General features: G+C 44.6%; 1 protein-coding gene across 3 annotated transcripts in view; it reads right to left on the bottom strand.

The window, feature by feature from the left end:
* MYO5B (myosin VB) overlaps positions 1–26,284 on the bottom strand; it is a 381,273-nt gene that overhangs the window by 174,169 nt on the left and 180,820 nt on the right. For all 3 annotated transcript variants that reach the window (XM_007974050.3, XM_073006323.1, XM_037982326.2), the window contains exons 5-7: positions 13,190–13,346; positions 4,501–4,644; positions 2,661–2,742 (exon numbers count right to left, since the gene is read on the bottom strand). In XM_007974050.3, coding sequence (XP_007972241.3) covers positions 2,661–2,742; positions 4,501–4,644; positions 13,190–13,346 — 383 coding nt within the window. The remainder of the gene's footprint in view (positions 1–2,660; positions 2,743–4,500; positions 4,645–13,189; positions 13,347–26,284) is intronic.

The following is a 26,284-nucleotide window of genomic DNA, read 5'->3' as shown; positions in this document are numbered from 1 at the left end:
AGGCTGTATTTAAGGGAAAATGGGCCCATTACAACTGGATGTACCACCGGAAATTGGTGTATATGGAACACAGAGACGGGGAGGAAATAAGCGGTGAGTGGAAGGTAGGGGCAGCTACTTCACAAAAGGGCCAGGAGGTTATTCTAGGGTATTGACTTTGGCCTGTATGGTTTTTACCGTCATTTATTCACACCTTAACAAATTATTCATTGAACTTAAAAAAAAATTTCTTGAGGTCATTTTAAATGCAATAGCCCACCAACAATGGGGCAGAAGAAGAATGCGGACAACTGGATGCAAATCTGCACCCTCCATTGTCAGACACATGCACAACATTTATGCCAAGCCAAGGGGTCTTGCAGAGACTTGTGTGCATTTGATTTGCATGTTTTGGGTTAAGAAGAGAAGAAGGATACGAAGCAGGTCCAAATATTCACTTAGAGCCCTTGGCTAGTCCATGTATTTGCTGTTTTCAGTTACTCAACCAGGGTTATCAGTGAACCTAAATGCCAAGCTTCAGGGCCCACAGCCAATCCACCCATGAGGCCGAGGACAGCCTGACACCAGAGCACAAGCACTCATCAAAGGCTCTTGTTTCACTCCAAAATATTCTCAGAGGGCACATGAAAGTGAAAGAGTGGGAAAAAAAAACTGATCAAATTGGGTAGCTTTCAAGCACTGCAGCCTGGGGGACCCATGCACCTTGCAGAGGCAGGGAATAAGGGGAAATCGTGTTTAACCTCAATATGACTCATGTAACTGAAAAAGAAATTTAGGAGGATTTCTTCCCCATTACACCTTAGAATTATAATTGGGACAAGTGATCCAAATCATCCAGATGGGTCTTGCCAGTATTTGTTAATTCTCTATGAAACTGACCTGAGGGAAAACAAATTCATCTCCTGCAAGTTGGCCCTGAAAAGCCCTGCGAGGCCTATGTTCTGCTCTGGGAAGGAAAGAGGAGAATGGCAGTGGCCCCTAACGTGGATGCATACCTGGCTGCATGAGACTGACAGCCACCTTCAGAGCCACAGGCTCCAGCTCAGGACAGTGTGCAAAGAGTGCTCAGCACCTGTTCTGCATAGCAGGGAACACACACTCCGTGTCCTCAAGGATTTTATCATGTTTATCATGTTCCTGGGAAAATCAGACTTGCAAGCACTGACCAGCTAGAGAATAGGACAAAACTAGCAATGGACGTCAGCCAGAGTTTTCTCCCTGGGGTCCCAATTTAAATTTTACTTCCCAGGGGGAGCCTCCCAGCCCTCCTCTGCTTCCTTCAGCACAGCCCTTAGCACTCTGTATCATAATTGACATGCTAAGCAGGGTAGGACCCACAACTGTTTTGCTCAATGCTGCATCCCTGGGGCCTAACATGGCCTGAAGAGAGTTTGATGAACAAATGAAAGAATTATTGCTAAGTTGCATGGTACAAGCATTGAAGATACAGGGATTCATAAGCAAGTAAGAGTTATGAGGGCAGACTTGTGCTGAAACCACTTGATGGATTTCAGCTACTGGGAACACAGGTGGGTCTGGTGCTGGACCCTTACGATGGCCAGGACTTGGCTCACGAACAGCCAAGCCTCAGAAGTCTGTTTCTTGCACAGCTGCACAAAGACCAACTACCCTGTTTAGACACCCAGATCTTCATACCATCTGCTAGTATTAGACCTCCACACATGCCCCCAAAACACAGACAGCAGGACAGGGACAGGAAGTGTGGCAGATGCCAAGACGCTGCTGGACCCGAGGCTTGCCCTCTTTACACACACGTGCCTGAAGACTCAGCAGCAAAAATCAGTCGTTACCCCATAAGGCCCCACAGAGAAGGGCCAAAGGCTCCAGACCCAAGCAGAGCTGCTCTGTGGTTTGGAGTCAGGAACTAAAGCCTGCTCACTGCTCTGCTGGCTCCACATCAACAGCCTCAAAGCAAATGAAACTTGCTAACACCCCTCAGGAAGCAGCAGGAGTGGAAACAAAGGGTGGTGCTCATCTGATGGGGATGATGACGAGGTGCCTTATCCCCTTGGCCTCTGTGGAGAGGCACTTTGGGTTGCTCCATCTCTCTCCCTCCAGTGAGGATGTGCTAGAAGCTTCCATGCCAGTCCAGGAGAGATCAGACAGCCTGGCAGTCCAGAGTCTCACGTGCCGAAGCCCCCTCTTTTCCTCTGTGGCCATGCTCTACTGCATCCATATGGCTCTAGAGCCACCCCCACTGTATCCCTGCTTTATCCTTACCCCTTTCTCTTTGCCTCAATCCTTAACTATGAGTTAAAACAGGCTGGTTATGATTATATGATGCATATTACTTTTATATCTAGATTATTATGACTGGGACACGTCTCCTATGATGTTCGAAGTGTAAACGTATCTTGCAAAATAATAAAGCATGAAAAGAATTCCATGCCATGCAAAACATTGTTCCACCCCTGCCTCTTATCCTCTCATACACTTTCTGTGCGAAGTGGACTGGGTACAATTAACCCTCTTTTACTAACTGGGCAGTGAAATTTAGGGAGGCCTAGGGGTTATGGCCACATAAGAGGCAAGAGCTGAGACAATAAGCCATGACGGAGGGCTTTGAGCAGAGCCCCTAACTGTGCACCCGCTAGAGCCGTAGCCCACCCCTGAAGATAGGCATGCACTTGTTGACTTACTTAGCGCAAGCTCTTTAAATTCTGGAAGACCGGCAGCAGCACAGAGCTGGTAAAAGATGTGGTAATTCCGCTCATCATCTGCCTGGAGGAGGAAGAAGTGAAGCAGTTTTAGGGCAGTGACCTCTAAGATCGTTCCCTCTGACACTGTAATCCCAGGGTGCTCCAGGTGGTGGAGGCTGAGCCCCCCACTCTTCCCAGTGTTTTCCTCCACACCTCTCCCACCTTCAATTCCCACTTCCCGACTTTCTATTCACTTTTATGGGGCCTTCGTCCAACCTGAGGATTTATACCTCTTGACTTATGCAAAAACATGTATACATTTTCTTTTTTCCTTCTATATAGGACATCATTGCTCTTCACGAATGGTGAGTCAATCAACAAATACTTATTCAGTCTTCTGTGCTGCTTGGCTGATGTCCCATAAATTGTCAGTTCCCTTCTGTGAGCTCCCATTCTCCTCTGGGAGGCTCAGAGATAAGTGGAAGCTGTGCTTGCCCATCAGGTCAGGCTGGGCAGACAGGAAAGGCCCATGAGGCAGGCAGGATGTCAGGGGAACACCTGCAGCTGGACTGGCCTTACACTGGTAGTCTGAGTGTGGGGGTGGGGATTCAGGAGGCCTGAGCAAAGAGAGCTAAGGAAGAAGGAAGCTCCAAGGGTGTCCAGGAAAAAGCCATGAGCAACACATCGGACCCATACCCAACCCAGCAAGCTGCTTCCTTGGCTGTGGTGTAAAGCAGGATGGCGGGATTATCAAGCCAACCTGTGAGGTGCAGAGAAAACACAGGCAAAAGCATGGGGAGCTGGTTAAAAAAATTCATTAGATGTTTGCTAAGCATCAGCATGGAGATGTCACCAAGAAACAAACAGCTAAGGCGATTCTGATGTCTCCTTAAAGGCAGCTAAAACATGAGGACCAGGAAGCCATTTAACCCAAGGCAAGGGTCTGCCACAGACTCAAACCAGGACCTGAACCATCATCTTGGTTCAGTAATAGGAGGGCAAAGGGAGCTGGAGGAGGACTTTTGTCAGTGTTATGAGTTGCACAAACCCCGCCAAAGTCAGGGTGGAGGAGGAAAAGGATTACAAAGAGGCAAAGAGTAGCTGGCAGGAGGAAATTAAAGGTAACCAAACAACAGTGAAGAATCAAGTCAGGTGAAAAGTGGGACATCTGGGAATTGAACAATGAGAACACATGGATATAGAGAGGGGAACATCACACACTGGGGCCTGTCGTGGGGTGGGGGGTTAGGGGAGGGATAGCATTAGGAGAAATACCTAATGTAGATAATGGGTTGATGGGTGCAGCAAACCACCATGGCACGTGTATACCTATGTAACACACCTGTACATTCTGCACTTGTATCCCAGAACTTAAATTAAAAAAAAAAAAAAAAAGTGGGACATCCACTTATTTGAAAAGAAAACAAAGTAGGTAGCCAAGTATAATCTATTTTTTTAAATCTACTAAATAAGGAAGTTCTCAGGAAACCTAAAACTCAGACTCTGTATTTATGAAATTCCCCTGGTAAGACTTTAAAATCCATGAGGAAAAGGTCTGTCTTGTCCTTTACTGTATCTTTGGTGTCTAGGACAGGGCTAACACATAACAGGCATTCAATGTTTGTTGACTGAATCTAAAAACAGTACTGTGTAAAGGTTTTTGAGATCTAATCCCTATATCATCTGAATGAACACTTCCTGATAAAAGATAAGAACAAGTACATTCAATTCCAGGCTCACAAAATGAGATTCTCTTTGGGCCCAGGGAGTGCGGCAGGGAGCAGAAGTGAGGTAATTGTCCACGAGAACAACACAAAAGGGCTCAAGTCCTCCCACTCACCTGGAAGACCACTCTGGACTTCTCTAAGAGGTAGGTCCTCATGTTGGCCCCGATGATGTGGTACCTTTTGTCAAAGCCAATCTGGATGTACTTGCCAAAACGGCTGCTGTTGTCATTGCGGGTGGTCTTAGCATTTCCGATGGCCTACACAGACCAGACAAACAAAGGTATGAAAAAAAGGGCTTTCTTGATTTCAGGATTGTATGTTTGTGGCACCATATGTCCCCTTTCTCTTCCTTACTTACAGAAACCCTCTGTTCTTGGGATGACAATGAGCTGAGCTAAAAAACAAAAGAAAAACTTGAAACAAGAGAAAAACTTGAAACATCCAGAGGATGGCCAATGAGAGTAATGAGTTCATTGGTAGGCTCTTCAAAGGGGACTACCCAGGTGCAATGGAAGGTGCATCCCACTGTCCCTCTTCTTCCTCCTCCTTTCTTCCCTGGAATGCACATGTGATGGCACCAGCTATAGCAGTTATCTTGGAACCATGAGGAAAAGGCCTAAAGAATCACAGAGACCTTAGCTGTGACATTCTTGAGCCACTAAAACAATGCCAGTGCCTACTAACTCTGAACTTTCTGGAAAAAACAAACCTTCCTGTGCTTAACACACTTTGATCAGTTCTACATGAGTAGGCAGTCAAATGTCACTCCCAATTGATAAATACCTTCCTAGCAACAGGCCACAAATTGACACTCTCCTTCCCACCTCAGGAAGCCATCATCCCTCTTGGTATTTCTTCTGCAGCATCAGGGTTACAGTTCAAAACACTAGATGATAATTTTTTTAAATGAGTGACTATGGGACTAATTTTATCGTGTGAAGATTTGCTTTCTATAAAACACCATGTTGTCAATGCATTGGTAAAGAATACATTAATATTTAATCCCTTCCACATGCTTACATTTTTAGGTGGCTGAAACACTTGAAAAACATCTGCTGTAACTTCTCAGTGGTCTAGAAAATTTGAGGCACAAAGAAATTGAAAGAAAAGCCCAAATCCCAACCTACCCCTCAAGTCCTGCCAAGCCCAATCCGAGTGGAAGAACTATTACTGTCTCCTGACATCCCAAAACCACGATGCCCTGCAGCCATCTATTATTGACAAGGCTGGCAGAATAGTGAAAAGCAAAAGGTCACAAAGTTGACCTATAACTAATGCTCCTGAAAACATGCCATTAAGTCTTGTTACTGAACAACTGTTCCTGTTACTGAGATGAGTAGAGGGAGGCGCTGAGTTATACAACCACCCACTCACAGAAATCTAGGCCTAGCTCTGCACCAGGAAAGCCACTGAGTCCAGTACTGGCCAGCACTCAGCACCCTCCAAGTATAGAGGATGCCAAGTTCCAAATGGGTCAAACTGTCCCTATTTCTCTCCTACTGCCATAGCCTTAGCCTACAACATTGTCACCTCTTTCCTGAACAACTTCAGTGGGCTCTCAACAGTCTGCCTGGTCCCACTCCCATCTTCCACCTGCTGTCAATTCTCCACTCAACTGCCACAGTGCCAGGGTGATTCCTCCAGAATGTAAAACTATTATACTCCCTATATAAAATGCTTCAATGGCTTCCACTGCCCTCTGAGATAAAACTTTCAAATCCTCAGCACGGGCTTATGTGCTTGGTAGGACCCGATCCATCCCTGCCTCTGCTCTTGCCCTTGGTCCCAGCTTCTAACAATCCTAACTCCCTTTTTCTTTCTCCAAAGGCCTATGCTCTCTCTGCCCTCACCCAAGCTTCCCATATGCAGTTCCCTCTTTTCCCACGGCTCCCTGCATCTAGCTGACTCATCTTCCTTCAGGTCTCAGCATCTATGTCACTTCTTCAGGCAAGCAGGCCTTCTCTGATCCCAAGGCTAGGGGAGCACCTCCTGCCATATGCTTTTCCAGGCCCTGCATTTCCCTCTTTTTCCCCTTACCCCATATGCAGTTAACCCTCTGTGCTCACAAGGGCAAAGATTATACATCTGCTTCAGCACATGTTCTCTAGCACCCAGCACATGGTAAGCACTCAAAAATATTTAAGTGAAAGAGTAAATGAACCTGGGTTTCAGTTTTTCTCTTGTGAAATGTAAGTATTGGACTCCTTGTCCTCATAGGTAACTTGCCACTGCAGAGTCCTGCAAACACTAGTTGGAGTCACAATGTACACTTTTTACTTTAGCGTTTAAAATGTATAAAGCAACCTATACATCACAGACACAGTATATACCTCTGGAAGGAAGTGTAGGGGGAGAAAGTACAACCTTGGTATGTTGGATTGCTCTGAAGGGCATTATAGTGTTTGGAACATGTCCAAGGTCAGGGCAAGACTAGAGCCTGGCCAGCCTGATGTAACTCTCAAGACACTTAATTGGAGTTTATGTCATCAGCTCCAACCAAAGGGATGGGGACTCACGCTCCTGGCACCCACCAACCTTGTCATCTCAGCAGAGGCCTCAGTGTATCCACTTTCCTTCCACAAAAAGAGTCTCAGGCTTCAAGGCCTCACAGGACAATGGCAGACTGCCAGACTTCAGTAAGACACTCTCTACTTGGAAAATGGAAAAGGAGGCTATATTTCCTAAAATGTTGGTAAAAAGAATTTCCCAGACCTTCAACATAAGCCAGGCCCTGGGCTGGGCCCCTTAAAATCTAAACATTTAATGCTGCCAAGAACCCTACAAGATAGGCATTACTAACTTTCATCACACTTATGGGAAAATTTAGGTTTAGCAAGGTCAAGTCACATGCTCCAGGTCACATGCTAGGAAGTGACAACCCCAAGAGAGAAATTCAGATATACCTGAGTCCAAAGTCTGTGTTCTTTCTACCTACACGGCGTCACAGCACTCCTCCAGACTCTGTCTCCTCCAAACCACTCACCCCAGACAGGAAGTCACCACACATGCAGGCAACTTCTCACAGCTCAAATAGCCAAATCAAATCAAAGGGTAAAGAAAGATATTAATCCTCACATATCTGTTTATGTAAAAGCAGGGAGAAGCCTCTCAGAAGATGCTAGAAAACCAACTCATTACTATGAAACCTAGTAAATAAAGCATCAAACATCTACTTTCCAGTGTGAACTCTATCTCAGGGCAATTAAGTAGTTGGTGAGGGGATGTTTCCCTGCATAGATTTATTCCAGCTAATACATGCAGGAGGAGTAACAGAATGAGAGTATCACAGCATTTTGTAACTGCTGATGAATAGATCTAGGCATAATCAATAGCTGTTCATATCACAAAAACACAGCCAGATTTTCTGTGCCTCCTAATGCAAGCCCAAGTACCACATCTTAAGGATTCCTGTTAAAAAAAAACAAAACAAACCAAACCAAAACAAAAACTAAAGAAGCCTCTAAATTTTACTATTCCTTTACAGGAAATAAAGTGGACAAAGGCACATGTTAAACAATGTCATACAGATGTAATCAGCAAAGGTCAGTTGGTGGAAAATTCTAAAGAAGTTCATTTCAACAAATAAGTTTCAATTTCAAAATTTTAATTTTTCTAAATTTCTTAATTTCTAAAATAGCAATAAGACTTTTTACCATATCTGAGATCATTCCTTGTGATAGCTTAGGAAAACTTCGCCCGAGGTCTGAAGATCATTGCCAAAAGATTGGCCCTCCTTACTTTACTAGGCTACTTTGCAAAGTGATATGATAGATCTAAAAGTACTGGAACAACCATTCTGAAGGAAAATCGGGTATATCCAGTAAAATTGAACATGCATGCACCTAACAAATCAGGAATTCTACTTCTAGGTGTTACCTAGAGAAATTCTCACATAATTCAAGTAGGCAAGAATGTTCCATTCAGATTATATTTAATAATTAAAAAAGAAATATAAGCCAGATGTTCACCAGTAGGGAAAACATAAATAAAATGTGGTATATTCACATAATCAGATGCTATAAAGCTGTTAAAAGTAATAAACTAGAACATAGCTCATGGATTAATAAAAAAATGTAAAGTGAAAAGTTGCAAAATGATTGATGGACTATGATACCAAGTACATATGGTATAACAATCTTTTTGATGCATACAGAAACACACAGTGAAATAAAAATGGACTGAAATAATTTCAATGTAATTGGATTACACAATAAAGAGATATCAAACAGTATGAAAACATAGATAAGGAGCAAAAACAACCATTCCTCAGTATGGGAAAAGCTCTAAGAAGTGGAGAATTGAAGTGGATCTTAAAGTGAGCAGAATTCTGACAGTGGGAAAAAAGAAGACATTTTATAAATATAGTGTGGACAAAGGGACAGGGTTATGCTACAAAATCAACAAGTTTGAAGTGGCTAACGTATGTTGATACATGAAAGAACACAGGAGATAATATTGGTAAGGTGTGTTGGGGGCAGATTCTTATAAAAATCGGTTGACAGTGTCTGGCTTTCTTCTTTGCCCTAAAAAGTATGAACTCTTAGCCAGGTACTGGTAAGCCAGCACTTAGAACCGCCGAGGTGGGTGGATCGCTTGAGCCCAGGAGTTTGAGACCAGCCTGGGCAATGTGGCAAGACCCTGTCTCTACAAGAAAAACAAAAGTTAGCTGGGCATGGTGGTGCATGTCTAGTAGTCCCAGCTACTCTGGAGGCTGAGGTAGGAGGATCACTGGAGCCCAGGAGGAAGAGGCTGCAGTGATCATGTTCATGCCATTGCACTTCAGCCTGGGTGACAAAGGTCCTGTCTTTTGAAAACAAACAAACAAACAAACAAAAAAACCCAGCAAATCCTGAAAATAACATATCTGGTCTTAGTTATCATTTTCGCTGGCTTTACTCTAGCCTCCTTTTTCGTTCTTTTTTTTTTTTTTTGAGATGAAGTTTCCCTCTTGTTGCCCAGGCTGGAGTGCAATGGTATGATCTCGTCTAGCCTCCTTTTTTCTCCCAGGATAGGGGCATTCTCTGTGGCTCTCAGAGTTGTCTGCCTGCAAACTCCAGTCACCCCGAGAAATGATGTGATGTCTCTGGACTATACTTGGGTTCTGCTCCTCCTCTAACAGTCTCTTGATTACCAATGTTCTTTTAATCAGTGCAGACTTGTGAACAAATCACTCCTGGAATGCTGACAACCTCTTAAACAGAACAGGGTCAGAGAGTGCTGGTGGTGACAATAAATCATCCCAGTGCATCCCAACCAATTTCAATTCATCCTCAAGTCGCCTTTAATTCCAACAACTGCCACTTAGCGTAGACCACTGGGATATCCGCCTCCTTAGACCTTCAACTCTTGGTCTCTCCAGGAGGTGTCTGCAGCTGCTGGGCAGTGGATGCAACGAGATGATGCCATGACCATAACCGATTGCTTTGTCGGGAGGTGCCATCCTTCCCTAGGACGGGGCAGAGCAATCAATCAGTAATGAGCTGTCTGTCCCCTGATTAAGACATGCTCTGTGCTGGTTACAGCACTCTGAGCAACCACAAAACTGACTGGGCTTCCTGATACAAGGTCCCAGCTAGACTCAGCTTCTGAAAAGTCGTGTTTTCAGACTTTGGAAATGCAAAAGCCTCTTTCTCTGCTTGGCAACAATCTTTCTAATTCTACTCAGAGTTCTTCCTGGCTATAATTCTTCCTTTCATGTTCATAGCCAAGACTTCTCTCAAACATAACACTTAATGACAGCTCAAGGGACAGTCTCTAGGATGGCAAAATTCTCCATTTGACAGAAGAAACCGTCAGGATTTACTCACGTAATTTCCAAAGTACTAATTTGCACAATGCAGAAAATTAATGTTTTGAGCTCAAACCACTGTAGCATTTATTTACATGACCATGTAAGATTAAGCTGGTTCACGTACACACTCCTCCTTCAGACCTTAGCAACTGAAGCACGTTGAGCATACGTCTGTATGTGCATGTTGCTTTTCATCTCTGCCATATCAAAGCACCCTGTTTCCCTACAGCCTAGCAGCCTACTCAGGCTACAATGGGTATTCCAAAAGTTAGATAATGTCAGACCACTGTGATTTAAAAAGCACTTCCAAAGCAAGAACTCAAACAGATACTTTCACACCCACATTCACAGCAGCATTATGCTCAATAGCCAAAAGGTAGAAGAATAAACAAAATGTGGTATGACCATGCAACGAAATACTGTCCGGCTTTAAAAAGGAACAAAATACGAATATATGCCAACACATGATTGAACCTTGATAACATATGCTAAGTGAAATAAGCCAGACACAAAAGGACTAGTGTATGATTCCACTTGTAGGGGGTACCTAGAATAGGCAAATTCAGAGAGATTACCAGCGGCTGGAGGAAGGGAGAATGGAGAGTTACTGTTTAATGGGTAAAGAATTTCTATTTGGGATGATAAAAAAATTCTGGAAATAGATGGTGGTGATGGATGTACAAACATTGTGAATGTACCAAATGCCACTAAACTGTACACTTAAAATGGTTAAAATGGTAAACTTTATGCTATGTGTATTTTATGACAAAATTATAAAAAATTTCCCCACGTCTCATATATGTTTACTAATGTGGCGATCTGCCTTCACTAAATTTCCAACATGACTAATAATAACTACTTTGTTCAGTCTCTGGAGTTCAAAGAGGTTTCTTGCCTTTCGTTTTGCCCAGAATAACTACTCTATTTCTAAAAGAAGTAGTACACTGTGTCTCTGATATCCTACTGCCTAAAAAATGGACAGAATCTTGAAACTCGGTCAAAGGAGAGATCCTGCTTTCACACTCTCATTTGAGGTAGAACATGAGGTTAATTGTGGAGCGGCTGTCTTAGCCTCAATATAGGCATAGTCCATGGTCTAAGGAGGCCGAGGCCATAATCCACAAATGGCTTCTGACCTGGGCCATGGTCATGCCTCAGTTTGGGGCTCAGACTAAATGCTGGAGTAAATATGCTACCAATGACATGTTAGAAAAGAAAGAGTCAAATTATGGTAAAGCCATTTATTAATGCATGTTTGCAGCCAATAAGATAGTTCATAAAAAGTTGAAAAATATGGGGACAAGGCTTATGCTGTAATAGTAAAAAAAAGCTGGAAGAAAACATACCAAAATGTTGGATGATTATCAGCAGCCTGTAGTATTAAAGGGGATTATTTCCTTTCATTCTTTTGTATTTTCCAGTGAGCCCTTCCTATATTTCCTGATTTTGTAATAGGTCAATGGTTCTCCAAGTGTGGTACCCAGATGGGCAACACCAGCATCACCTAGGAACTTGTGAGAAATGCAAATTTGGGGGGTCCCTCCAAGACTCCTTCTGAATCAGAAACTCTGGAGTGGGGTCCAGCCATGTGCACTTTACCAAGCCTTACAGGCAATTCTCAGGCACCCTCAAGTTTGAGAAGCACTGTTATGGAATAAAAGGTTTTTTTCATCTGTTTGTTTAGTACAAATGCCTTCAACTGTATTCACCATTTCCCAAATCATATAAGAACAAATACTGAAACTTGCTTTTGAAAAATTCTTAGTGAACAGGTTGTATCTTATTACTTAGCAGAGAATTAAAGTCCTCCAGATAATGCAACTCTGGAGGCAGAAGATTTTGCCTGGATAATCAATGAACCCCTACGAATCAAGACTCAATTTACTCCTGCACTTGGTAAAGGAAGAGAGAAAGAGGGGACTAGGGAAGGTCCAGGCAGGTTCTTGTTTCCCTAAGCTCCAAAATCGTCTGAAAGACCAAACCCCATGGTGACTTGTATCTTAGTCGATGGGGCTCAGGGCTCCGCATGGAAGCCTGATGCTATCTTGGCAGCTTGCGGCTCAACTGATGTCTTCTTACTATTGTAGGTGATGATAGAAGGGAACTGTCCAATTAGAGATGGACTAGACAGACATGAAACAAAGGGACTGCCCAGGGCTGGCAGAAGGGCCTGCTCCTACCAACTGTAACCAAGACAATATCAAAGAGCTTTAGCTTCAAAGGTGGGGAATGAAGGCTGGCCCAGGGACTATGAGGCCATTTCATTCTACTCCATCAAAATAATAAAGGTTTCGTAGAGAAAAGGGGGAAAAAGAGACAGCATTCTGATCCTAAAGCATGCTTAGTTATTGCAAGATCTAGTCTTTAGCAAACTTCTCTGGCCTGTAGTTGTGTTGACTGCTCTGAGCCCACCCTAGCCCAGCCCCTATCATGAAGACTGAGGAGTGAAGACACAGACGGGGCCTGCCCTGGCCAATTCATGCCATCACAGGGAACTGTTTTCTGAGGAGCTTCAACAGATGCTAGGTTATCACGTACCTTTTGGCTTTACCTCTCCACTTAAAAGACAAGATGCCCAAATACTGTGGGTTGAAAAATAATCTATCTAGTCTTCCCCATCCCCCATGAAAATTGCCTTTCTGATCCAGCAGGCCCTCAAAGCTTCTAAGAGTTTTGGTGGAGCACTGATTTCTGATACGTGATGACAGCAGGGAAGGGGACAGCAACAGAGGTGGAGGAGGTGGGGAGGGATGGTCACTGTCACTACAACATTCAGCAGAGTCAAGGGACACGGAGAATATGAGGACGCTCTACCCAGTACTAGGAATCTAAAGACACAACCAGGTCAACATCCAGAGTTTTAGAGGCACCTTGGTAACTTTTCCTCCACAGTGGACAGAGGGCTCTCAGGGAGAGGCGTGAAGGCTGCCACCCAGGCTTGACACCCAGCAGTCTTGCTGCCAGTGGGAGGAGTTCCAGCCAGGAAGGCCAGGGCACCTGGAAGGCTTTACCTCCATGATGGGACTGGATGCCAGCACCTTCTCTTCGATGTTGGTTTCACTGGCCGAGCCACCAACGGTGGCAAAATAGCGCATAGCATACTTGGCTGACACCGTCTTCCCAGCTCCAGACTCCCCACTGACTATGATGGACTGATTCTTCTCATCTCTGGAAGGAAAAAAGCTCTGGTAAGTCACTGGCCATGGAAAGGCTCTGCTGCCATCCAGGGACTCTGTCTGACAAGGGCCTGAGCCTCACCGGGAGCATCTCTCCCACTTTAACGGATAAACGCAGAGGAACAGTGTAGAAACAGTCTGCCCTCCCCGACACCTGCACACATCCTGAAAGTGGGAGGAAGAAAGCAATTCTACCAGGGCACATACCTTCATTTACGGTCTAGAGCAAGAGTGGTACAAACAACTGGCCACTCTCCCGAGTTCCCTCTGGGTGCAGTGCCCTTAGATAGTGCCCTTACACACATCCTTTAAGAATTCACAAGCACACATAGACCAGGCGCGGTGGCTCACACCTGTAATTCCAGCACTTTGGGAGGCAGAGGCGGTGAGTCACAAGGTCAGGAGATCGAGGCCATCCTGGCTAACATGGTGAAACCCTGTCTCTACTGGAGGGGGAAACAAAACAAAACAAAAAAAACCACACACATGAAATTAACTGGGCGTGGTGGCATGCACCTGTAGTCTCAGCTACTTGGGAGGCTGAGGCAAGAGGATCGCTTGAATCTAGGAAGCAGAGGTTGCAGTGAGCTGAGATCATGCCACTACACCCCAGCCTGGGCAACAGAGCAAAACTTCGTCTCAAAAAAAAAAAAAAAAAGAATTCACAAGTACACACTTTCAGTTATATCATCTCCCCTTTGTTTCTCTAACATTCCCATCTGTGTCACTGTACACATTACAATTTCTTCAAAAACACGGATCTTTTCTTCTCCTCCTGCATTTGAGCCTAGCATGCCAGCAGACACAGTTTTGAACATTTTTGTTCACATAGGTAGGTCACAAAGGGTGTGCTATTAGCCACCAGGGTAATCTTGCCTCAAATTTCTGAGAACTTTGATAAAACTATCAATTTCAATAAGTGGAATCTGAGTCAGAACAGAGGGCAGAAAGAAGATACTCTACATCAGAGAGGAACACCTCTGTCTATCCCTTTAGAACCGGTGGTAGGAAGACAGACAAGCAATGGAAAGAACAGCTCAGTGGGTATCCAAGGCACATGGATGTCCCTAGCAAGCCATAGAAGCTGGTATAAGGAGGGCCAGGCTGGTGCCAAGAGACCCAAGTTCTAAACCTGTCTTCATTTGGAAAAGAGGGGGGTTAGATTAGATGTATGCTCAAAAGCAGGGAGTAAGGGAAAATGTTTGGGCCACAGTTTTGGGAAATGGTTTGTAAGGGCTATATTCCACCACCCACCTCCGATTCACAAACCCATTGTCAAGAGGTCAGGCACTCTGCTTTCACTCCCCAGTGTCTGTAACCGTGCCTGGCACAAAGTACAAACTCAATATATATCACTAAACCAGAAGCAACTTAACTCTCAACTAATCTAACTCCCTTCTTTTCTAAATGAAGACAGGTTTAGAACTTGGATCCCCTGGCATCAGCCTGGCCCTCTTTACACCAGCTCCCATGGCTTCCTAGGCAGAGTGGGCTAGAAAAGAAACAGAGAAGCACCACAGGGGCCTGCCCCGCCTTGCTAACTGTCAACATGAGTAGGCTGTAGCTTATTGGCACAGGTGAATGAATGTCAGCTTCTCTTCTGATCAGGGCTAACAGATGGAAATGTGGTGCGATGATAGAAGGGAACGGTCCAATTAGAGATGACCAAGACAGAAAAGAAGCAGGCTGGAGGTGGGAGCCGAAGGCAGAGTCATGAGGTAGCTGACATGAAAAAAACCTTTACCATGAGCTGCTCTTCAAGGTCAGCAAGAAGTGCCCCAGCTCACACAAACGGTTGGTTAGCAATGGGGACGGACCTGAGTGGATGTGGGTATCTAGTAGACACTGTTGAGAAGACAAAGCTGACAAAAATGTATCTTTCAAATATGATACACAACCAACTACTTGAAAATGTATGTTGAATCCTATCCAGTATTTGGGGACTGGAATTATCACTGTCTCTCTGAGATCCCTTGTAGTTCTAGGACATGATTGTAGTCAGAGCATCTCCTTGCTGCTGTGAAATCTCAACATTGAAAGGCAGCCTCTAAAGCAGCCTGGGGATGTTCATATCGCCTCTTCTTTTATTTTATAACACATCCCTAAACCTAGAGGATAATGACAGGTGTCACCTCTAATCTTAATATCTTCAATATCAAGTCCTTAGAGAACTGCTCAAAGCACAACCCTCCCAGGCAACTAAGAACATCACAAGTTTGGTGTTGTACCTCTGAAAAAGAGAAGTTTGATACCATCTTTAAAACTTCCTGGGTATCTGCAATAAACAGAACTAGATTATAGCAGCCACACCCAAAAGTGTAGTTATGTCCCAAATTTGTGTGTTTAGCCCCAGATAAATGGATAAGTTTAGAATGTGTCTAAGCCTTGATCATCATCAAAGAACCAGTTAGAATGCAGAAGTATATACTATCTCGAGTACTTAATAAGGATCCCAGGGAAGCAACACACAGATGCCAGGAGGGAATGAATCTCATCAGTGGAGGAGGGGAGATGGGTAAGCGCTGCCGGGCTCCTGCGTCAAGACAGCACACACAGGACACTGGACTACAAGGAGACCCAGGTGACAGGTTACACTCGGCAAAGATAAATGAGGCACACACCAGTGATGCTTGTCACTGTTCACCTACAGTGTTGATAAGGGAATTCCCCTTTTCAGGAAAGAGCAACTCATACAAGACATGGGGAAAAAGTGGGCTCTTCCTGGGGGGGTGAGTGGCCAGGAATCAAAAAGGGGGAGTAGGTCACGTGACAAGTGTCAAGAATTCAAAAAGAAGGAATCAAGGCAACAGAACAGTAAAACTGGCAGGATGCAAAAGGCAAATTTTGGTGTTCTGATGAAAATGGACACACATGGCTAATAAATTATCAAGAGTTATTAAAAAAAACCCCAAGTTTAAAAAACCCTTACACTTGAGGCTCTTCTGGGAAACAAGTCTTGGAAATCACCAATAGTGCTAATTCTGCCTAACTTCACGGATGTTAGATCTGATGCTGACATGTAGGCTAAAGTCAGATAAACTCACTTCTTAGAACAACAAGCACCATTCAACAGCTTCCCTAATTCAGAGGTAAAATGTCTGGAAAAATTGATGATTTTTACTTAGCTTTATTACACTTCTTTTGCACATACTAGGCACTCCCCTCCCTAGCCTAGGGTAGGGCTGGGCATGTGCTTATAGTACCAGGTATTCAGGAGGCTGAGGCGGGAGGATCACATGAGCCCATGAGTTCAAAGGCTATGATAAGCTATGATCGCACCACTGGGCAACAGAGCAAGACTTCAACTCTTAAAAAAATACAGCAGGGCTAGGTGCACATTCAGGATATACACACTATTCTGTAACAGCCCGCAAAGTGCAGCGTGCAGCAGCTCTCCTACTGTGTTCTATGTATGTATCCAGTGTCCTGGAGCGGGAACCCCAAAAATGGACATTAAAGACAGACTTGAATTTGAACCTCGGTTGCACCACTGATTAGCTGTCTGACTTTGGACAAAGTAGTTAACTTATTTGACCTCCAGATTATCTCAGTTCAGTCTGTTAGAACTCTGATCCCTGAAGCTCAAGCTCTTCTAAGTAGTCACCATGATTAAGATACCTAGGTCTCTAATTCATTCCAACACTCCTGCCAGATTAAATTGCTAAAGCACAGTTTTAATTGTGTTTTTCCCACTCAAAAAAAGTTAAATAACTACTCATTGCTTACCAAATCAAGTCTAAGCTTTTTAGTTGAGCATGTAAACCCTTCTACAATGCATAACCCTAATGCTAAAACCCTTGATAAGTATGGGGTTTTGTGAAAAGGACCCTGGGATTGTAATCTAAAGGATCTGTCCTGAGTTGTGGTTCTGCTGCCAACAAACTCTTGGTAAGTCACTTACCCACATTATAGAGAATACCTCCCCATATTATATATTTGCTGCAAGACTGTGAGATGATCTCTACATGCTTTTGTTTGTTTTTCGATACAGGATCTCACTCTGTCACCCAGGCTGGAGTACAGTGGCACAATCACAGCTCACTGCAGCCTCAACTTCCTGGGCTCTGGCAATCCTCCAACCACAGCTTCCCAAGTAGCTGGTATTATAGGCATAGGCCACCACATCTGGCTAATTTTTCTACTTTTTGTGGGGATGGGGTTTTGCTATGTTGCTCAGGCTGATCTTGAACTCCTGAGCTCAATCTGCCCACCCTGGCCTCCCAAAGTACTAGAATTACAGGTATGAGTCACCACCCAGCCTATATTTCTTATAAGATGATGGTATTGAGGTTCAGCCCAACAGGACTACTTGTCTTTGATGACCACACACTTTCCCACCACTGCCGTTTCTGGTATTCCCTCTACCTGAGGTAACCTTCAATATATATGCTTCGCTGCAGTCCTGTCCATGTCCAATGCCTGGACAGTGTGCCCTGACTGCCCACCCAGGCATCCCAGAAGGCAATTATTTCCCCATCTTGTCAAGTCCCCCATTACTTGCTTTTCCTCCTCTTAAGACCTTGTCATATTTCGCCTTCTTTTGAAGTCAGTCCCAGTGAGGTCATTTCACTTGCTCTGTGACTTTGGGTGGCTTCTGTTTTCTGGACCTCCATCTTTTCATCTCTAAAGTAAAAGGCTGTGACCTGGACTTCCCAAGTGATACTGCCTACCTTTGACATTTGATGATCCTCTAACTAAAATCCTAACAGGAAGTAGGGGTAGGGAAAAGCTTAGTTTCAAACTGTGGCTATTTAGGGCTCATTAAGGGGGAGATGTTTAGAAGTACAAAATCTGACCCAATATCCTTCAAAAATATAACCTATGTGTGGCTCCATCCATTCACCCCAGTGACTTGGCTGCCAACTTGCATTGATCTGCTTTTCAATAAAGCCACCTCTCCTGAGCCCAGTGAAATTCCTTTCATTTAGAAGAAGTAAACCATTGGCAAGGAATGTAGTACTCAGTCACGATTCAGGTCCACACAGTCTTCAGAAAGTTAAACAGCAAAAGGCCCTTGAAGGACTCAGACAAGAGTACCGGAGCCTGAGGTAAGAAACTCAGCCATTCTGCAGCTTCCAGGCAAAAGACCCCACAACCAACACATCCACACACACACCACCTCCCCAGTTCACACTGGCCCCCTTCTGTGACATCTGAGAGGCAAGACTTAGCTTCTGCTAAACTACCCTAACTCCTCCTAGAAGTTGCCCACCAAACCACCGCAGTGCTTTAAGCTGATGAGCAAGATCAAGTCCTTCCTCCCCATTTCTGGGTGGGGCCACCTGGTAGAGAGGGTGAGGCAGGTGGCTGGCAGGGCACCTGAGGTCACTCTGCTCAAAGGAGGGGCCTGCTGATCAGCCAGGGAGGTACACAGGGAGCTCCGTTTTGAGAAATCCCACTAAGTGTTATCTTGTTCGGGTTTCCTGAGGGGCGTAATTTGTTACCTGTGGTCTCCCAATTAGCTATACGTACACAGAACCCACAGGGCAGCACCACTCAAAGCATCTCAGAGATGACGAAGCATCCCCAGGAAAGCTCCAGAGGCTTCACTCCCCAGCAACCAGCTTGGTTGTGACCAGTGAGACCAAGTGTACCACTGGAGACTTGGGGGGCACCTGTGGTATCCTTCCTCCTCAAACACTAGGTTCTATCAGCCACACTCAGTTCACACGTCACTTAAATGAGGGCTCGCTATGGGCAGGCTCTCTGCTTTCACCTTGAATTCCCAGGGCTCCTGGCATCCAAGCCTATCCCTGGCACTTCCTCTATGTAAGTGGCACCAGTATCTACTCATTCACTCCAGCCAGAAACCTAAGAGTCACTGGGGATTTCTCCATTTCCCTCAAGCCCTACATCAGCACATCCTGTTGAACTTCTCTCCAGGGTGTAGTCTGTTTCCTCCTCTGTACCTTTTAGTCCACACCATCATCATCTCTGGCATACATTACAATAGCAGCTTTCCAGCCTGTACTCTCCTCCTCCTCTAACATGTCCTTCTTATGAAACTTTCTGAAAATGAACATCAGACCATACTTCTCCCTTGCTTTAAGCCTTCCAATGGCATCCCTCTACCTTCTAAATAAGACCCACATTCACTGTGTTCAAGGCCCTGGGGGACCAAGCACCTCTCCAGCTTCAGTGCATGCCACGCTTCTACTGGATATGTTCAAGCCACACAGGGCTTCTTTCTTTATTCTCTCCCACGTTGCAGTGGCCTGAAGCTGTCCCAGTTCAAACTGGTAATCCCCTTCTTTGATCTCACAGCTCTTAATGCCTAGTACTCAATCACATCCATAACTGCTGTTTAATGTAATTAACTAACCAGTTACTTACATCATGCTCAAATAGTTTATGAGACTCTTAGCATATAGCCTTCGCTTAAGATACATAAGATGACTGGATGCCAGTCTTCCCATTTTAAATAAGAGAAAATAGGAGTTTGGAAAGGTCAAGTGATACACCCAGAATTCCTTAGCTAGTGAGACACTGAGCCCAGATTCAAACTCAGGCTTCCATCTCCTTGCACAATTTTCCACCGGATTATGCTGTATTATCATTACACTCCTGTATCTCTGTATTATCATTACACTCCTTCTTGTATAATAAAGCAGCCTTTAACAAATCCCTCCATAATAAAATTAGCCTCAGTATAAGATTAAAACATATTGGGGTTATCAGTGCTGGCTGGCTTGACATCACTTCTCTAGAAGGCCCCCACCACCCGCCCCTAACCCTCCTACCTTCATAGCGCTCACTATACAGTGTACTAACATTTTCCTCATCTACTTAGCTTTCCTCCCACCCTGGTCTCCCCACTAGAACCTAAATCCTATGATGGTCAATTTTAAGAGGAAGTCCTTAGCAAGGACTGTCATGTATAGCAGTACAGGCTAAGCCTAGCGTCTGGAGCCCCCCTTCGAGTTGTACAAGTTACTGCCTGCAAACTTGGTCATCCCCGCCCTAGGCTCAGCCTTCCATGATTCACCCACAGGAAGGGGACTGATGGGTGTGTGTGTGGGAAATAGGAGGGAGCTCAGCCTTAGACAGGTACAACTCTATGTACCTGAATTGGAAACTCCCTGAGAGGATGCAGAGGTGGGAACAACACCTACTTAGGCCCGACACACACCGTGGTTGCAAAACAGGAAGAAGGGGAAGCCTGGCTTGCCAAGCCACCACAGAAAGGACATCCCATCTCCAAACCAGTCATGAAGCCTCTCTATAACATTTCGTCCTCTGTGACAAATGGTCTGAAGATTTAGGTGTGTCAACAGAATATATTCTGTTCATTAATGGGATAATCAATCTATTGCTTTTTGTCTATGTCTACACACTCTAATCACATGGTCAACACCATCACCAAAACACAGATCACCGACAATGGTTTTAAAAAACGACTATGCTAGAGAATAGAATACATAGAATTTTAAAATAATTTCTGTCCAACAAAGATATTTGTAGAAGTACCATGGGACAGTATTAATACTTGGAAGACAGGGTAGAAAAATACAGTGACAATGAGTCTTGGAAACAATGGTGACTTAAAATGATAATAGTATATATGGGCCAAGCGCAGTGGCTCACATCTGTAATCACAGCACTTTGGGAGGCTGAGGCAGGCGGATCATTGAGGTCAGGAGTTTGAGACCACCCTGGCTGACATGGTGAAACCCCATCTCTACTGAAAATACGAAAATTAGCTGGGTGTGGTGGTGGGTGCTTGTAATCCCAGCTACTTGGGAGGGTGAAGCAGGAGAATCACTTGAGCCCGGGAGGCAGAGTTTGCAGTGAGTCGAGATTGCGCCAGTGTACTCCAACCTGGGCGACAGAGCAAGACTGTCTCAAACAACAACAACAACTACGTATGGTATATTTTCATGATAAAGTCAAACAAGCGAAATGAAACATAATACTAAGAGATACAAACACACGAAACTATATTAATGTAAAAAACCTATTACAGTGAGGAAAGTTAGATAGGAGGAAGAGTCCAGTGGAAAGAAAAATCAGACCGGGGGAACAAAAGGTTATGTGGGGAGAGAAGAGTAAGGTTGGGGAGCAGAGGTAGGTTAAGGCAGAGGTCAAGTCAGGTGAGAAGGGATATGGAAAATTATGATAAGTCAGATTCGGGATCAAAACAGAGTCACATAATTACAATTATTCTAACATTCAAGGGCTTCCTCCCAAGGTTGGGAACACTATAAAAAACATTTCTGCTGCAAGAAGGGGCTGGGCTGGAACACTCCAAGCAAGAGAGTCTACAAACCCTTCCAACAAGGCAGCCAGGCCTGAAAGTGGGAAGGAGATGTGTCTCAGGCACTGGGAGACAGGGCACTTCTATGAGCGGTTCTCCAGCCCCAAGGGCTAAGCAGGTTCTGGGTTCCTGGGGTGAAAATGGCAGAGGGATGTCCCCATGCAGTCTGCCACCAGGTGCTGACATTTTACTCTACCATACCCTCCCCACCAGGGCAGGGCACCACTCAGCCACAGCCCAGAACTGAAGCCAAGCCATTCAGGAAGGCGGTCATGAATATTCACTGGAAACTGCGTAATTGGCATTTGGCAGGTAGAGTCCCAAGTGCCTACTTGGTAAGATGAAAATGAACCTTCTGATAGTGTAAGAGATAAGTACTTAGTACATTTAATATCCAATATCATTTTCCCACTTCAGTTAAACAGTGGCCCTTGGAGTGCTAAGTGCTATTTATAAGCCTCTCAGGTGTAGTGTGATATAGGCAGCAGTGAAATGAATCTGTCCCTTCCTCTTGCTGGCTGTTCCCGAGCGGGGCTGTCTCCAGCTCAGATGAGATACTATCACAGAAAGAACCCGGGGAGTGCCACCCAGCCCACCCCATGTTGGGCAGACGGGCCAGAGGGAGACAGAGAACTGGTTAGGGCACTCCTCGGTATAAAAGGGAATGTGTGGGGCTGGAAGATTATCCCTAGGATCTTGTGCTACTCCCATACTCTGTGATTCCAGATCCAGATTATACTGGAGCTGTGTGATACATTCCATATCAACTGAAGTTTATAGAACTGCTAATGTCCAAAATGCACTGGAATTCAGAAAGCTACAGGTTTAGATGAAACTGAACAACAAAGGCACATGTTTCCTATGATTTTATGCTTTACAGACTTATTCTACTGTTGTCATTAGCTAGGGGTGAACTATGATACACACATAGAATGTGTACCTGTCGGACCAAATAAACATCACTTTTCAAATTCACTTATTTCACTTGTTCTTGGAAACTATTTTGCAGTGAGGGAGTATATTCAAGTAAATTCAAGTAAAATGACTTTTCCTTGGCCAGTAGTACAGCTAGCATTTCAGCCAGCTGCATGTGAGTCCCTCATTCTGAAACCCATCCTTTCTCTATACCACACTGTCTCTTTGGCATGCCACCAGTAAGATACAAGTCTTGTATTTTTCCTTTGATAGATACTGCTTCATCCATTCTTTTTTTTTTTTTTAAATTTAGAGCATCTTTGAAGGTCAATGTCAGCACCTTCCTCACTTCTCCAGGTGGCCTCTGAGGTGATCTCCTCTTCCCTTGTGATTATAACTGTTGCCCACAAGTTGTCCACACTGGTATCTCCCCAACCCAGATACTTCCTCTGAGAGCCAAACACATATGCCTAACTGCCCACTGGACAACGACACATGGAGGATGCACAGGTGCTCCAAGGCCTGCACGTCCAAAACAGCGCTCTTCAGCTCCCCACCCATCTGTTCCTCATCCTGCCTTCCCGAGGGATGGCTCAGCAATAAGCAGGGAACCTAGCAACTGCCCATGACTCCTTTCTCTCTTTTACTCCATGAGGCCAAGCCTCCTGTACTGCTTTGAATTCTTTTCTACTCCACTCCGCGAAGCCCTGTTCCTCCTCCTTTCCCTCCTAGATGCTACCACAGCAGAACTGGTCTTCCCATGACAATTCTATCCCCTACTCAATCCATTTCCCCTCATTGCTGCTGGAAACATATTTCCAAAACACTCATCTGAATGTGTCCAGGCCCTGCTTAGCACCCTTGCACCAGACCCTGTAGTATGGTGGGTATAGTTAGGGCCTGTAGCATTCCAGGCCCTGCACGAGCTGTTCCCAGAGACCATTCCAAGCAGAGGTGCCAGGCTGTGCAAAGAGTGGGACAGCATAGGTAGTGTTCAGGGAAGAGGCAATGCTGACTGCAGAACCACTATTTGCTCATCATAGAGTGGTTTCAACCCTGGCTGTACATTAAGAAGTGCTTGTGGAGCTTAGGAAACTACTTCTGCTGGATCCCACGCCAGACCAATTAGATCACAATCTCTGAGGGTGAGGTCCAGATATTTGTTTTTAAAATTCCACAAGTGCTTCTAATATTCTACTACAACATGAGTTCTGCTAGGGTTAAGAAGCACTGCTACAGACTCAGCTTTATGAAATGGGTCACTACATAAACATGTTCAGGTACTGGCAGCAATTCAAATACCTTGTAACTTGTTCCTGGTCAACATTAGCCTAATACAATGTATTAATGAATTGAAAGATGAGCTTGAAGAAACTAAAGAGCCTTTAATTTATGAATGTATTAACTGCTCTTCCTGGCTGAAGACAACAGAAACCTTTATTAATTCCAAGTTCTAGCTACTCGCTTATGATAAATCACCTAGAAATACAAACAGTTTCCTCATTCACTGGACTTACATTGTTGACAGCCATACAGTTGAAATAATGATGTAGACTGGTCAGCTTTGGATGTCAGAGTCACATAGATGCACATGCACTAAGTTTCAAGTGCAAATCCTGTTTATCCCCCAGGCCCAATTCAAAGGCCATCCTAGAAAACCTGCCCTGAGAAGTCACCTGGAAGAAAGTGCTTCCCCCTCCAGGGAACTATTGCTCGGCACCTGGGTGTCCCTTCTGTGACTGCTACCTTCTCTTCTCCTGGGTGACACTGACTGCAAAGCCGCTGAATGGTTTGTTGAAAGCCATGCTGCAAATTCAGAGCCCAAAGTAGACAAAGGTCAGCATTTCTTCCTCCTCCCATGCAAGGGCCCTTCAAACACATCATGCGTCCAACTACAGGAGAGGCTGCTTCATAAACAATCTGGTTCAGACTGAAGGCGTTCCAGCAAAGACATAATCCACCCATGGCTTAGCAGATAATTCATGTAACTATGGAACTCAGAGCAAGCACACAGTGAGCGCTGGCTGTACTTATCAAAAGCACTCTTTTATTCATGAGTCTCTTTAGTACAATGTCCCAAAGTCTGTGGATCCCAGGATACAAATGAATTATACCCGTAAGGTCACTAAACACATCTGAGTCCTTGAAAGACAGACTCGCTTTAGTGAGCCAGAAAAGACCCAATAATGGAAAACAAATCAATCATTCATTAGGCTGGCGGGAAAACTTGCTGACCTCAGAAACATCTCTAACAAAACTAAAATTGAAGCATACTACCCACTTCGTTCAGCCACACCAGTCTTGGATTGGTAACATCTGGGAAATTCTGGCCTACTGGTCTGAGTGTGCCAACTCCATGCCTCCACACAGCACCTCAGGCTTCTGAGGTATCCCTTTCAATTGCACCTACACCCTGAGATTTTAAGATGACAAATGACACTATTTCAATAGATGAGAAAATGACACTTATGTCAAGCACTGAACTTCCGCAACAGCAGCTTCAGGCCAAAACCAGCCAGCCCTCTTGAGAGAATCAGATTCCTTCAGTAACTTGGGCTCAGTAAGAGAGTAACCAAAATCTTGCTTATAGTAGTTCCAATGGATTACTCACCTCCCTGCCCTCTCTCAAGGATCCTTTTATACAGCAGATATAAGTGGCCAAGAGTTAGCAATAAAATAGTAGACTTAGGTAACACAGACAACCAAAACTCATAATCATTATCAGTTGTACCCGACTTCAAGATGACATCCGAAATCTCAGTTTTCCCATCTGCTGACAACATGAGGCAGGTCAGAAAACACTCACTCGCATCACAGAGACAGTAACAGTACAGAGCCAAAGTGATTTACCCAAAGCTTGGGTTTCCCTGGCAGGACCCAGTGCTGCTACTTCCCCCTCCACTGCCTAGCCCAGCAGAGAGGCTGGCAGGGAGAACTGCCCACAGGTTACAGCCCCAGGTGCCCCTGGGTATGCTTACTGAGTCACCATGGACAAGAATCCAAGACACAGAGCTCTACTTCCAAGTCAGGAATCTTTGACCCCCTCAGTTGTAGTCAATTTCTCTAGCTTCTTCCTTCAAATACTTTACTTAAAAAAGTAGTAAAACCAGGCTATATCATAGAAATGACATTGAGGCGGCCAGTGTTAGGAAGAGAAACCCAGGGCCCAAAGAGCTCACAGATAAGAGAAGCAGAAGCAGAAAAACTGGTTGACTAGTAAATACTTTGTTTGACAAAGTCTACATAAAAAAGTCCCAAAATTATAGAGAAAATGGATGAGGAAAACAAACAAACAAACAAACAAAAAACAACTATGGGTATGGTTAACTCACAACAGAAGCTATACAGAGTTATTTATTAATGATAATGTAGCGGTCTTCTTTCAAAAGACTTTGAAGGGGCATTTCCACCTCAGGCAAGTTATTTTATTTCTGTAAAACTTGGTTTCCTCATTTGTAAGAGAAAGTATTAATGATCCCCCAACTCTCTCACCATGGGCTGTGTTGAGGTGTATAACGTGCCATCAGATTGGGCGAGACACAGCCTACAATTTGGTGACATTAGTTCACTGTAATGTGGCACCTACCACCCTATCACCCGCGGTAAATGAAGCCCAGTCTCTCCTTACAGATCCGTTAGAGCTTTCTAAGTGTCTCCACTCTACAATTCTGGTTGGATGAGGAGCCCAAAAGGGAAAGCTGTTATTTCACGCGGAGTGTTCTCTCTCCCTGTAGGATGGGAAGGATGTCTGTTCTACCCAA

Source organism: Chlorocebus sabaeus, chromosome 18, assembly GCF_047675955.1.
Source record: "Chlorocebus sabaeus isolate Y175 chromosome 18, mChlSab1.0.hap1, whole genome shotgun sequence".
In the NCBI taxonomy this organism is placed as follows: Eukaryota; Metazoa; Chordata; class Mammalia; order Primates; family Cercopithecidae; genus Chlorocebus; species Chlorocebus sabaeus.
Note: the sequence above shows the minus strand (reverse complement) of the source record. Positions and strands in the feature narration are given on the sequence as shown.